General features: G+C 48.0%; 1 protein-coding gene across 1 annotated transcript in view; it reads right to left on the reverse strand.

Annotated features, from left to right (window-relative positions):
* Nucleotides 1-1,422, reverse strand: part of RPSA (ribosomal protein SA) — a 41,538-nt gene extending 40,116 nt beyond the window's left edge. Inside the window, exons 1-2 of the mRNA XM_073644126.1 lie at nucleotides 1,266-1,422; nucleotides 932-1,096 (exon numbers count right to left, since the gene is read on the reverse strand). Of these exons, the coding sequence (XP_073500227.1) occupies nucleotides 932-1,064 (133 nt within the window). The 5' untranslated portion in view covers nucleotides 1,065-1,096; nucleotides 1,266-1,422. The remainder of the gene's footprint in view (nucleotides 1-931; nucleotides 1,097-1,265) is intronic.
* Between the last annotated feature and the right edge of the window lie 14,193 nt (nucleotides 1,423-15,615).

Here is a 15,615-nt window from a genome sequence, read left to right on the forward strand (position 1 = left end):
ATTGTTTTTTTACAGGTTCAACAAAAATAAAAAAAAAAAACAAGAAATTGCTTAAACGCTACCAAGAAACCAACTTCAGCATCGTCAAGGTAGGGAGCCTCCACACTGAGGCCACCTCTGCAGCTCTCATGTACACTAAGCTGGAGGAACCAGAAACCAACAAGGCAGGGAGCCCCCACACTGAGGCCACCTCTGCAGCTCTCATGTACACTACGCTGGAGGAACCAGAAACCAACAAGGCAGGGAGCCCCCCACACTGAGGCCACCTCTGCAGCTCTCATGTACACTACGCTGGAGGAACCAGAAACCAACAAGGCAGGGAGCCCCCCACACTGAGTCCACCTATGCAGCTCTCATGTACACTACGTTGGAGGAACCAGAAACCAACAAGGCAGGGAGCCCCCCACACTGAGTCCACCTATGCAGCTCTCATGTACACTACGTTGGAGGAACCAGAAACCAACAAGGCAGGGAGCCCCCCACACGGAGGCCACCTCTGCAGCTCTCATGTACACTACGCTGGAGGAACCAGAAACCAACAAGGCAGGGAGCCCCCCACACTGAGGCCACCTCTGCAGCTCTCATGTACACTACGCTGGAGGAACCAGAAACCAACAAGGCAGGGAGCCCCCCCACACTGAGTCCACCTCTGCAGCTCTCATGTACACTACCTTGGAGGAACCAGAAACCAACAAGGCAGGGAGCCCCCCACACCGAGGCCACCTCTGCAGCTCCCACGTACACTATGCTGGAGGAACCAGGAACCAAGGTAGGGAGCCCCCCACACTGAGGCCACCTCTGCAGCCGCCACACACACCAGGCAGGGGGATCTGAGTTAGAGAATATCCACTGTACTCTTGAATATGGGGGTCACAGCCGGGTTTTTGTCCGCAAGACGAGTTGTGCGGCCTCTCACTACACATTCACTAACCATCGCTTTTTCTCTTGTAGACATACTGCTCCATTTGAAAATCAAGATTAGTGCCTCCCAGGTGGGTCCCAGCTGCCAGGTACTTGAGGACATCTTCCTCCTTCATTTGCAGGACATCAAGACCTCCGGACATTGTTACACCCCGTGAAAGCTACGATGGGGGATCTGCGGGCAAAAGAAGCGTATTAGATGGCAACAACCTTCCCACAGCATGGCGCTATGTATCAACCTGACGTGTGCGGAGAAGTGAGCCAGGCGACAACAGCATCGCACTACCGAGAATCTATAGAACAAAGCCGTTTTCAGCTAGAATCGCACAATTGCGCTTACTCACTGGAATCAAAGCCGTATGGAGATCTCCAGGAAAGAGTGGGGAGTGGAAAAGACCGGGCGCGCGTGAGCAGCGTGTATATATAGTCAAATTACTAGCCAATCACGCTGCGTTTTGAATGCTAGTAAATCTACAGCCCACCAATAAGAGCTGTGCTTGTTTGAAGGCCATATAGACCACGTTCTAGAAGGGAAGAGACTAAATGTAAGTCGACTAAAGAACCTCTGCTGACGTCATGCCCATGTGACCATGCAATTAGAAGATGTCACCTGAAAGGGGCGGGGCCTCATTCTCCATTGCTAACCTGATATGGTTGAGCCTAGAACGTATGGGCTGCAGTCAGGACCTGGAAGGAGCCCATACATTCTGGAAGATAGCAGAATGTATGGGCTCCTGTCAGGTATATATTATTGGAGGCAGCAGAATGTATGGGCTCCTGTCAGGTATATATTATTGGAGGCAGGAGAATGTATGGGCTCCTGTCAGGTATATATTATTGGAGGCAGCAGAATGTATGGGCTCCTGTCAGGTATATATTATTGGAGGCAGGAGAATGTATGGGCTCCTGTCAGGTATATATTATTGGAGGCGGCAGAATGTATGGGCTCCTGTCAGGTATATATTATTGGAGGCAGCAGAATGTATGGGCTCCTGTCAGGTATATATTATTGGAGGCAGCAGAATCTATGGCTCCTGTCAGGTATATATTATTGGAGGCGGCAGAATGTATGGGCTCCTGTCAGGTATATATTATTGGAGGCAGCAGAATGTATGGGCTCCTGTCAGGTATATATTATTGGAGGCGGCAGAATCTATGGGCTCCTGACAGGTATATATTATTGGAGGCAGCAGAATGTATGGGCTCCTGTCAGGTATATATTATTGGAGGCGGCAGAATGTATGGGCTCCTGTCAGGTATATATTATTGGAGGCGGCAGAATGTATGGGCTCCTGTCAGGTATATATTATTGGAGGCGGCAGAATGTATGGGCTCCTGTCAGGTATATATTATTGGAGGCAGGAGAATGTATGGGCTCCTGTCAGGTATATATTATTGGAGGCGGCAGAATGTATGGGCTCCTGTCAGGTATATATTATTGGAGGCAGCAGAATGTATGGGCTCCTGTCAGGTATATATTATTGGAGGCAGCAGAATGTATGGGCTCCTGTCAGGTATATATTATTGGAGGCAGGAGAATGTATGGGCTCCTGTCAGGTATATATTATTGGAGGCAGCAGAATGTATGGGCTCCTGTCAGGTATATATTATTGGAGGCAGGAGAATGTATGGGCTCCTGTCAGGTATATATTATTGGAGGCAGCAGAATCTATGGCTCCTGTCAGGTATATATTATTGGAGGCGGCAGAATGTATGGGCTCCTGTCAGGTATATATTATTGGAGGCAGCAGAATGTATGGGCTCCTGTCAGGTATATATTATTGGAGGCAGCAGAATCTATGGGCTCCTGTCAGGTATATATTATTGGAGGCAGCAGAATGTATGGGCTCCTGTCAGGTATATATTATTGGAGGCGGCAGAATGTATGGGCTCCTGTCAGGTATATATTATTGGAGGCGGCAGAATGTATGGGCTCCTGTCAGGTATATATTATTGGAGGCAGCAGAATGTATGGGCTCCTGTCAGGTATATATTATTGGAGGCAGGAGAATGTATGGGCTCCTGTCAGGTATATATTATTGGAGGCGGCAGAATGTATGGGCTCCTGTCAGGTATATATTATTGGAGGCAGCAGAATGTATGGGCTCCTGTCAGGTATATATTATTGGAGGCAGCAGAATGTATGGGCTCCTGTCAGGTATATATTATTGGAGGCAGCAGAATGTATGGGCTCCTGTCAGGTACATATTATTGGAGTCAGCAGAATGTATGGGCTCCTGTCAGGTATATATTATTGGAGGCAGCAGAATGTATGGGCTCCTGTCAGGTATATATTATTGGAGACAGGAGAATGTATGGGCTCCTGTCAGGTATATATTATTGGAGGCAGCAGAATGAATGGGCTCCTGTCAGGTATATATTATTAGAGGCAGCAGATTGTATGGGCTCCTGTCAGGTATATATTATTGGAGGCAGCAGAATGAATGGGCTCCTGTCAGGTATATATTATTGGAGTCAGCAGAATGTATGGGCTCCTGTCAGATATATATTATTAGAGGCAGCAGATTGTATAGGCTCCTGTCAGATATATATTATTGGAGTCAGCAGAATGTATGGGCTCCTGTCAGGTATATATTATTGGAGGCAGCAGAATGTATGGGCTCCTGTCAGGTATATATTATTGGAGACAGCTGAATGTATGGGCTCCTGTCAGGTATATATTATTGGAGACAGGAGAATGTATGGGCTCCTGTCAGGTATATATTATTGGAGGCAGCAGAATGTATGGGCTCCTGTCAGGTATATATTATTGGAGACAGCTGAATGTATGGGCTCCTGTCAGGTATATATTATTGGAGACAGGAGAATGTATGGGCTCCTGTCAGGTATATATTATTGGAGAGAGGAGAATGTATGGGCTCCTGTCAGGTATATATTATTGGAGGCAGCAGAATGTATGGGCTCCTGTCAGGTATATATTATTGGAGGCAGCAGAATGTATGGGCTCCTGTCAGATATATAGTATTGGAGGCAGCAGAATGTATGGGCTCCTGTCAGGTATATATTATTGGAGGCAGCAGAATGTATGGAGTCCTGTCAGGTATATATTATTGGAGGCAGGAGAATGTATGGGCTCCTGTCAGGTATATATTATTGGAGGCAGCAGAATGTATGGGCTCCTGTCAGGTATATATTATTGGAGGCAGCAGAATGTATGGAGTCCTGTCAGGTATATATTATTGGAGGCAGGAGAATGTATGGGCTCCTGTCAAGTATATATTATTGGAGGCAGGAGAATCTATGGGCTCCTGTCAGGTATATATTATTGGAGGCAGGAGAATGTATGGGCTCCTGTCAGGTATATATTATTGGAGGCAGCAGAATGTATGGGCTCCTGTGAGGTATATATTATTGGAGGCAGCAGAATGTATGGGCTCCTGTCAGGTATATATTATTGGAGGCAGCAGAATGTATGGACTCCTGTCAGGTATATATTATTGGAGGCAGGAGAATGTATGGGCTCCTGTCAGGTATATATTATTGGAGGCAGCAGAATCTATGGGCTCTTGTCAGGTATATATTATTGGAGGCAGCAGAATGTATGGGCTCCTGTCAGGTATATATTATTGGAGGTGGCAGAATGTATGGGCTCCTGTCAGGTATATATTATTGGAGGCAGCATAATCTATGGGCTCCTGTCAGGTATATATTATTGGAGGCAGCATAATCTATGGGCTCCTGTCAGGTATATATTAATGAAGGCATGAGAATGTATGAGCTCCTGTCAGGTATATATTATTGGAGGCAGCAGAATCTATGGGCTCCTTTCAGGTATATATTATTGGAGGCAGGAGAATGTATGGGCTCCTGTCAGGTATATATTATTGGAAGCAGGAAAATGTATGGGCTCCTGTCAGGTATATATTATTGAAGGCAGCAGAATCTATGGCTCCTGTCAGGTATATATTATTGGAAGCAGGAGAATGTATGGGCTCCTGTCAGGTATATATTATTGGAGGCAGGAGAATCTATGGGCTCCTGTCAGATATATATTATTGGAGGCAGGAGAATCTATGGGCTCCTGTCAGATATATATTATTGGAGGCAGCAGAATGTATGGGCTCCTGTCGGGTATATATTATTGGAGGCAGCAGAATGTATGAGCTCCTGTCGGGTATATATTATTGGAGGCAGCAGAATGTATGGACTCCTGTCAGATATATATTATTGGAGGCAGGAGAATCTATGGGCTCCTGTCAGATATATATTATTGGAGGCAGCAGAATCTATGGGCTCATGTCAGGTACATATTATTGGAGTCAGCAGAATGTATGGGCTCCTGTCAGGTATATATTATTGGAGGCGGCAGAATGTATGGGCTCCTGTCAGGTATATATTATTGGAGGCGGCAGAATGTATGGGCTCCTGTCAGGTATATATTATTGGAGGCAGGAGAATGTATCGGCTCCTGTCAGGTATATATTATTGAAGGCAGCAGAATGTATGGGCTCCTGTCAGGTATATATTATTGGAGGAAGCAGAATGTATGGGCTCCTGTCAGGTATATATTATTGGAGGCAGCAGAATGTATGGGCTCCTGTCAGGTATATATTATTGGAGGCAGGAGAATGTATGGGCCCCTGTCAGGTATATATTATTGGAGGCAGGAGAATATATGGGCTCCTGTCAGGTATATATTATTGGAGGCAGCAGAATGTATGGGCTCCTGTCAGGTATATATTCTTGGAGGCAGGAGAATGTATGGGCTCCTGTCAGGTATATATTCTTGGAGGCAGGAGAATGTATGGGCTCCTGTCAGGTATATATTCTTGGAGGCAGGAGAATGTATGGGCTCCTGTCAGGTATATATTCTTGGAGGCAGGAGAATGTATGGGCTCCTGTCAGGTATATATTCTTGGAGGCAGGAGAATGTATGGGCTCTTGTTAGGTATATATTATTGGAGGCAGGAGAATCCATGGGCTCCTGTCATGTATATATTATTGGAGGCCGGAGAATCTATGGGCTCCTGTCAGGTATATATTATTGGAGGCAGGAGAATGTATGGGCTCCTGTCAGGTATATATTCTTGGAGGCAGGAGAATGTATGGGCTCCTGTCAGGTATATATTATTGGAGGTAGGAGAATGTATGGGCTCCTGTCAGGTATATATTATTGGAGGCAGGAGAATGTATGGGCTCCTGCTAGGTATATATTATTGGAGGCAGCAGAATCTATGATCTCTTCCCAGGTATATGTTAATGAAGCTAGCAGAATGTAGCCTACAATGTATGGTCTCCTTCCAGGTCTTGACTGCAGCCCATACATTCTAGCCATTTCACTGTTAAAGACACTATAATGTAAGGGCTCCTGGTGGTATATAATCGTGAAGGCATCACAATATATTGGCTCCTGCCAGGTATACAATAGAACATCAGAATCAGGGCCGTAACGTACCCGGCGGATAAGGGGCTCGCCGGCTCCTGCCCCTATCTCAGCTGAATGTGCATCCTCGAACACATATTCAGCTGAAGTGTATTGCAGCGCAAAAACTTGCCTTATCCGTGCTCCGCAATACATGCTGCTGGCCAATCAGAGGCGTCCGGGGGTGCATGGCAGTGACGTTATGTGCTCCTGTCAAAATCAACCAAGATCAGCTGCCAGCTTCAGATGTGGACGCCGCACATTATGGTGAGTGCTAGGAAGGTGAGTAGGAGCGTTTATTGTTTTTTTTCTGTGTATTGACCAACAATATATCAGGATGGGGGCCCAGGGTGAGGGCCATATACCAGGATGGGGCCATATCCAAGGATGGGAGACATATAACAGGATGAGGGCCATATTCTAGGATGGGGCCATATACCAAGATGAGGGCCATACACCAGAATGGGGAATATATACTAGGATGAGGGCCATATATCAGGATGGGGTCCTGGATGAGGGCCATATACCAGGATGGGGCACATATTTCAGAATGGGCTGTGCATTATACTATACAGAGGACTATAGGCTGTGCATTATACTACATGCATGACTATAGGGTGTGCATTATACTGTATGGTGGATTATTGAGGGTGCATTATACTATATGGAGGAGTATAGGGAGTGCATTATACAATAGGGAGGACTATGGGCTGTGCATTATACTGTATGGAGTACTATGGGGTTCATTATAGTGTATGGAGGAGTATGGGGAGTGCATTATACTATAAGTAGGAGCAAAATACTGTAGGGGGGACTATGGGGCACTATGACTTCTGTGTTCACCCCTGGGGAGTGTAATGCTTTGCTTTTTTTTCTATACAGTAAAGAACAGCACCAGAATGGGGGATATATACCGTATATACCAGTATGGGGCTGTAAGATAAGGGACCATGATGAGGGGCATATATACCAGATGGAAGTCATATATATATATATATATATATATATATATATATATATATATATATATATATATATAATTTTTTTATTTTTTTTTTTTTTTCCTGGGTGGGGGATGGTCCAAATCTTGCACCAGGCCCATCAGACTTTAGTTACACCTCTGATCAGAATGTATGGGTTCCTGTTCAGGATATGTTATTGAGCAGAGATGAGCGAATGTTTCAATGTTCGGGTCAGATTACGATTGTCGAATTTGCAAAATTCGCCGAACATTGACGAACGTCATAGGATTCAAACGCATACACAACACCTTCAAACTGGTCCAAAAGCTGCCAAAATGCATCAAATTAGGGGCAGACACCAGGAAAGTGCCATCAATTGACCCAGAGTACAAGTACTATAATTATTATTATTACAGCGACATTTATTCTGTGGCGCTTTACATGTGAAAAGGAGTCACTGACTGGTACAAGAGGAGAGAGGACCCTGCCTGCGAGGGTTCACAGTGTACAAGGGATGGGTGAGGATACAGTAGGTGGAGGTAGAGTGGGTCGTGCAGCGGTATGCTGGAGCGAGGGTTACTGCAGGTTGTAGGCTTGTCGGAAGAGGTGGGTCTTCAGCTTCCTTTTCAAGGTTTCCAGGGTAGGTGACAGTCTGATGTGTTGGGGTACAGAGTTCCACAGTAGGGGAGAAGTACGGGACAAATCTTGTATGCGATTGTGGCAAGAAGAGATAAAAGGGAAGTAGAGAAGATCTTGGAAGGATGGGCGGTTGCGTGCAGGGAGACTAGGTCACACATGTATGGAGGAGACAGGTTTTTGATGGCTTGGTATGCCAAACTTAGGCTTTTCAACTGGAGTCTCTGGACAACGGGGAGCCAGCGCAGAAAGAGGAGAGAAGCCGGGGAATAGCGGGATGACGTGGATTAGCTGGCCAGCACAGTTTAGGATAGATTGGAGGGGTGCGAAAGTGGTAGAACGGAGGCCACAGAGTTGGAGCTTGCAGTAATCGAGGTGGGAGAGGATGAGGTCATGCACTGGTGTTTTTGTAGATTCATGGTTGAGGAATGTGTGGATACCGGAGATGTTTTGGAGTTGTAGTCGGCAACAAGTGGAAAGGGCTTGGATCTGACGTTTAAAGGACAGATCAGAGTGGGCAGCCATTGACTTTGATGGATAGGTCAGTTGGGGGAGGTGAATGAGATGGTGGAAAGATGATGAATTTGGTTTTAACCATGTAAAGTTTTATAAATCTAGCAGAGAAGAAAGCTGAAATAGCAGAAAGACATTGTGGGATTCTGGTTAGTATGGTAGTATGGAGGAGATATCAGGTCCAGAGAGGTAGATCTGTGTGTCATCAACATAGAGGTGATACTAAAAGCCTTGAGACTGTAGGAGGTGTCCCAGGCCGAAGGCGTAGATGGAGAAAATCAGGGGTCCTAGAACTGAATCTTGGGGGACACAGACAAGAGGTAGAGGTGGTGTGTGAGTGGGAGACACTGAATGTCCGGTCGGTTAGGTATGAAGAGATCCAAGCTAGGGCCAATTCGGTGATGCAGAGACAGCGGTACGCTTTGTAGATGAGGGTCAGAAAGAATATGTGCTCCAGTGGATGACAAGCATGGCATCAAGTGGCCTGTGCTCTTCTTCCTCCACCTTAACATCACACACAGTACAGTCCTCAGAGGTGGCACCCCAATTACCCTTGTTTTCCCCCGTGTCACAACTCTCCATCTCCAACTGCTCAACTGACTGTGGGGAACTACAAATGGGCGAGTCTGCAGAGCTGTTCACACATTCTATTCCGGGGAATCAGAGGTGTGATACAAAGCTTCACAGACTCAAGAGAAGGGGGAAGCATGTGTAGCAATGCCCCAATTTTTTTTTCAGTTGATCCAGGCCCGGACGAATTAGGATCCGAACAGAATCCAAACCCTCGTCATCAGACGTTAACCCCTGGGGGTGGGCATGGATGGATTGGAGAACGAAACAAATACACACCAGAACATGGAGAACTAAACTAATATACAGCAGGGGTTGGAAAACTAAACTACTAAACAGCTAGGTTTGGAGAACTAAACTACTACACACCAGGGGATGGAGAACTAAACCACTAGACACCAGAAGATGGAGAACCAAACTAATAGACAACAGAGATTGGAGAACTAAACTACTAAACAGCTAAGGTTGGAGAATGAAACAAATGCACACCAGAACATGAAAAACTAAACTACTAGGCAACAGGGGTTGGAAAACTAAACTACTAAACAGCTATGGTTGGAGAGCTAAACTACTACACACCAGGGGATGGAGAACTGGACCACTAGACATCAAGGTGTCACTAGACAGCAAGTGTTGGAATCCTCAAGGCTTGTGGGACAAACCTCTATATCTAACACTTCGTCCGATGCCTGTGCCTCCTCTAGGGCCTCCACCTGTGCCCTCAACCTCTGCCTTAATGAGACACATGTTCCAACAGTGCAGAAAGAATCCCCCCACCTCCGTACTGCGCAGCCATGGTTCACCGCAATCGGGCAGTGTTAAAATGAATATGTCTTGGAGATCATAGTCATACAGCTGAAGAGTTGTGGACAGCTCTCCAGGCCACTGAAACTGGAGCAAGGGAAGGTCGTGTGCAATAACGGTGCAAACCTGGTGGCGACCCTACACGGGGGCAACCTCACACACGTGCCTTGCATGTCTTGCATCCTTTACCTGATGGTACAGCAATTTCTCCGCCACTATCCCGGCCTGGATGGGCTTCTGCAGAAACCACAGTCGGTGTGTGCTCATTTAAAAATATAAAAACAGTAGGATCTTTAGTAGAAAAACTAGACTCGCCAATGTAACCTCTTAATCCCCGCAAGCTTCAACACAATGTTCACAAGGTAGACAGCAGCAGTGATCGGTCCCCTAGACCAGAGGTCCCCAACCTTTTTTGCACCAGGGACCGGCTTTAAGCAAGACCAGTTTTCCATGGCCCGGTGGGGGTGGGGGCGGGGCTTTGGTCATATGGGGGTGGGGTTATGGAGGGGTGGAGCTGTATGGGGAGGATGCTGGCGGGACCTCGGTGTACAGCGCTGCTAAGTAGCAGCATTGTACATTGAGCGTCAGTGTATACAGCGCTGCTGCTTAGCAGCGCTACACACTGAACACCGGTACCGGGAGCCGCGTCACTGAAGCCAGTCTGCTGCCCCAGCACGCCCCACATAACATGTTCTGCCGGGGGCGTGTCAGTGAGGAGAGCCTGCCGCCCCACCCCGTCAGGAACACACCATGCTGTGCAGGAGGGCCGCGTCACTAAGACCCGCCCCGTGACGTACAACAGGTACCATGCTGTGCTGTGGAGGGCTGCGTCACTAAGACCCGCCCGACGCCCCACCCCGTCCTGCATAATGTTCTCTGCCGGGAGCTGCGAGCTGTCACGGCTATGGCAGAAAACATTATAAATCCACACAGAGCGAGTTCTGACCAGGCGCAGGGCCGCGGAGCTAGCTGTCAGCGGCAGGGCCGGCTCCAGGTTTTTCTGGGCCCCGGGCGAAAGAGTCTCAGTGGGCCCCTTTAACACATACCACGATTCATGATGCAGAGATACGGCGGAGAAATATATATATATAGTACAATGCAAAGATTTCACTTCATGAGTGATATCTATTGTAAATTCTACAATAGCTCAGAAACCGGTGAATCGCTCCACACAGAATAGTGGCCCCCATATAAGGCTCCATACGGAATACTGGTCCCCATATAACGCCCATACGGAATACTGGCCCCCATATAACGCTTCATACGGAATACTGGCCCCCATATAAGGCCCCATACGGAATACTTGCCCCCATATAAGGCCCCATACGGAATACTTGCCCCCATATAAGGCCCCATACGGAATACTTGCCCCCATATAAGGCCCCATACGGAATACTGGCCCCCATATAAGACCCCATACGGAATACTGGCCCCCATATAAGGCTCCATACAGAATACTGGCCCCCATATAACGCTCCATACAGGATACTGGCCCCCATATAACGCTCCATACAGGATACCGGTCCCCATATAATGCTGCATGCAGGCTGTTACCCCCCACATAATGCCCCATACAGGCTGTCCCCCCCTTATAATGCTCCATGCAGGCTGTTACCCCCCACATAATGCCCCATACAGGCCCCTCCCTTTTAATGCTCCATGCAGGCTGTTACCCCCACATAATGCCCCATACAGGCTGCCCCCCCCTTATAATGCTCCATGCAGGCTGTTCCCCCCCACATAATGCCCCATACAGGCCCCCCCCCCTTTTAATGCTCCATGCAGGCTGTTACCCCCCACATAATGCCCCATACAGGCTGCCCCCCCTCTTTATAATGCCCCATGCAGGCTGTCACCCCTCCTCTTTATACTGCCCCATGCAGGCTGTCACCCCTCCTCTTTATACTGCCCCATGCAGGCTGTCACCCCCCCTCTTTATAATGCCCCATGCAGGCTGTCACCCCTCCTCTTTATAATGCTCCATGCAGGCTGTCACCCCTCCTCTTTATACTGCCCCATGCAGGCTGTCACCCCTCCTCTTTATACTGCCCCATGCAGGCTGTCACCCCTCCTCTTTATAATGCCCCATGCAGGATGTCCCCCCCTCTCTTTATAATGCCCCGTGCAGGCTGTTCCCCACCTTATAATGCCCCATGCAGGCTGGTCCCCACCTTATAATGCCCCATGCAGGCTGTCACCCCTCCTCATTATAATGCCCCAAGCAGGAATCCCCCCTCTTTATAATGCCCCATGCAGGCTGGTCCCCACCTTATAATGCCCCATGCAGGCTGTCACCCCTCCTCATTATAATGCCCCAAGCAGGAATCCCCCCCTCTTTATAATGCCCCATGCAGGCTGTTCCCCACCTTATAATGCCCCATGCAGGCTGTCACCCCTCCTCTTTATAATGCCCCAAGCAGGATGCCCCCCCTCCCCTCTTTATACTGCCCCATGCCTCCATACATTAAAAAAAAAAAAAAAAAAAATCAAATACTCACCTCCCTTCTCCTCACCTGCTACCTGCTGCCCGCTGCCTGCCGCTCGCTGCTCGGCTCCGAACTCCAGTGTTGTCGTTTCTTCCCGCTCAGCGCTCCCTGTGACGGCTCAGGGGAGGGCGCGGTGTAAAGACGTCACCGCGCCCTCTGACCTGAGACGTCACAGGGAGCGCAGAGCAGGAAGACAGCTGATCTGCGGAGGCACAGGGAGAGGTAAGTATCGGGCTGCCGGGGCCCTGAGCAAGCGGCGGAGAAGGGCGGGCGCTGACACCGCTCTCCTCCGCCCATAGCCCAGCGGGGTGCGCGACCGCCAGTGGGCCCCTCTGCCTGCTCAGAGCCCCGGCATTTGCCCGGGTGCTGACGCCGGCCCTGGTCAGCGGCGCCGCGGACCGGCTGAAAAACCCAAACGGCCCGGTCCTGGTCCGCGGACCGGCGGTTGGGGACCTCTGCCCTAGACAACGAGCAAACTCCTTCATGATGACAGAGGCCACTATCTCCTTAGCTTGCTGCTGGTACTTTTCTGTGGGAATGAGCTGGTCTCCAACCAGTCAGGAATATCCAGTGAATGGCACGCTACAGTTTGGTATTAGCACCCAGTACCAGAAATGAAGCCATCCACAATTTCCATATCTCAGGAATTTTAGTTGGTAGATTGGCTGCCCAAATATTCGTTTCTCACAAAGGAGCTGAAGACACTGAGTGGCAGTAGGTGCAAGTTTGAACTGGATACGCTTGGCATTTGGGAGCCAGTGAATGGATCTTATAGATTGCAATGTTATAGATTGCTGGAGCCAGTCCACAGTTAAAAAGTAGCCATAGAGTGTCCGGGAACCTTGGCCAGGGATGCTTCTCGGTAGGGTTGCACGGGCCCACCAGAGAACCGGAGACTCCCTCGGTGGGCCCTAGCTTCTCCTTCAGGAGAGTTCATAATGCAAAGCTTAAAGCTGCTATGGGGCTCTTGAGCAGGGGAGAAAGGTGAGCCCTCAGAATCAAATCCTCTAGTGGGCCCACTGTTCTTCAGTCTGACATTGCTTCTTGGTGACAATTGTATTTCACCATAGCCATATTATTTAGCTTGGTGAAAGGACTGGCATAGAGGGAAACCGTATCTACGCCGGCTGTCATTTCTCCCAGGAAAGTCCTTTAATGCAGCTTCTTCCATAAGCAATGACAGCCCGTCCAACATCAGCTCACACTTCTTGGTGATGCTTCAACACACAAAGATGTTTCTTTGCACCTTGAATTTCATGACTACAGAGTTGGGCAATGGCCTGATCTACAATGTGTTTTCAGAAATAACATGCATAAGCAAAGCCACTGAAGGTCATCATTAAGCGAAACTCATACAGCTTTCCCACAGACTGAAAGAGGGGTATTAAGACTTCCAAGAAAGCCAAGACTTCCCTGTCCTCACTAAGAGGACGACTGTCCATGTTCTCCTCTTCCTCATTATCACCCAATCCGCCTTGAGATAAGATGAGGCTGGGCTGTGTAGCATCACCCTGTATAGTTCCTTGCTCTGCCTGCAAGGCCTTGTCTTTGTGAGCTGCGAGCATTTCAGTAGACAGAGAAGCGGGATGATGATGCTAATTATGGCATCATCGCCACTCACCATCTTTGTGGAATCCTCAAAGTTTTGGAGACAACACAGATGTCAAACATCCATCCCCACTCATCAGCTGTTATGTGTGGAGGCTGACCTGAATTCCAACGAGCATGTTGATGCTGGCACTCAACAACTGCCCTCTGCTGCTCACAAATCCTTCCCAACATCTGCAACGTTGATTTCCAACGTATGGTCACATCACACACCAGTCGGTGAGCTGGAAGCTGCAAACGCTGCTGAAGCACTGCCAGGGTGGCGAAAGCTGTAGCTGACTTTCTAAAATGGGCACATGCGCGGCGTTTTCATGAGTAGCTCTGGCAGATCTGGGTAATTTTTGAGAAACCACTGAATCACTACAGTACAGTACAAAGAAAACCAATTTCGATTATATCATGTCTACTCCTGTGACAATATCTGTACCAAAGAATTAATTTCACTAGATATAGAGCTAGTATAATGGGGACCAACACCTACTACAGCGAATCCAGCAAATGAAGACCCAACCAGGAGTGTTCACATTTCAAAAAATTAGGACCTGACACCACCATTTCCGTGGCCAACAGATTGGAGATGGTGGAGTTCAGTCTCTTAGCTTTGTCATGTGTAGGAGGAAACAATGTTTTGCTGGCTGCAGTTTTTAGAAAGGGCGGAGTACGGTGGACCGGACAAACAGCTGGACCGTGCGTGAGATGCAGATGGAGATGTTACAATGGATAAGGTTGTGGTGTGCCCGTTCTCGGAGATCGGTCAAAAACAGCAGGCATGTCCTCTTCCATTACAGGTGATGGGCTCTCACTCAGCCTGACTGAAGTGGGTAAAGAACCGGAGGTTCTGCAGTCGGAGACCTGCTTGACAATACTTGGCATGGTAACAAAAGAGAAGGAAGAAGCAGCAGATGCGTTTGATGGGTTGGCTAATGGTTGTTTATTGAAAATCAATTTTAAGTTTAACATGTTTGTGTACCCCTGTGTGGAGATCAATATCTGCACCAAAAAATTTATTTCACTAAAGAATAACTATTATAATAGAGACCAAAACCTCTTCCACTACAGCCAACCCAGCAGATGGAGACTCAGTCAGGAGTGCACCATCCTCTCCAGTCGTTCATGTGTCAGACTTGTGCTCTGTTGTGCTGGTGCATGAGCTGGTCTAAAAAATGTGTCAAAGGACTCACAGAAATTGCTTCTGCCACTTACACTACTGCTGCTACTAATATTTTTGCGTTGATAAATTGACGTGCCAGAGGTTGGAAGTGTAGAGCTGCAATGCATTCTGTGTGCCTCATTGCTGTCTTGGGAAAAACCTCTCTTAAGGTTGTGTAAAAACGTGTTTCGATACTCCAGTATTCGAGGGTCCTTTTTCAGGGCGGGAAGCATGTGGCAAAATTTACTCTTATAATATGGATCGAACAGAATTACAAGCCAGTAGTCAGCATTATTTAGAATCATAACTATACGGGGATCATGTTGCAGATAGTGCTGCAAGAAGGCACTCATATGTTGGGCTCTTCCAAGAGGTTCAAGCCCATGCTGTGTTGGTGGCTGGGTAATTCTGAAGCTTGTTTCCTCTGTCCCCTCCCACCAAACACGAACATAGAGGGGATGATTATCCTCTTCATGTTCTGACTGTTGCTCGCCCCCATCACCTCTTCCATTTGTTCCTCGCCTCTTGCACCTTCACTAACAATTTGTCTGGTACCACCAACCCCCCTTCAATCGCAGTGAA

The sequence above is a fragment of the Phyllobates terribilis genome, unplaced genomic scaffold (assembly GCF_046119375.1).
Source record: "Phyllobates terribilis strain yellow unplaced genomic scaffold, ASM4611937v1 Scaffold_8__6_contigs__length_399053987, whole genome shotgun sequence".
NCBI classification, from domain to species: domain Eukaryota; kingdom Metazoa; phylum Chordata; class Amphibia; order Anura; family Dendrobatidae; genus Phyllobates; species Phyllobates terribilis.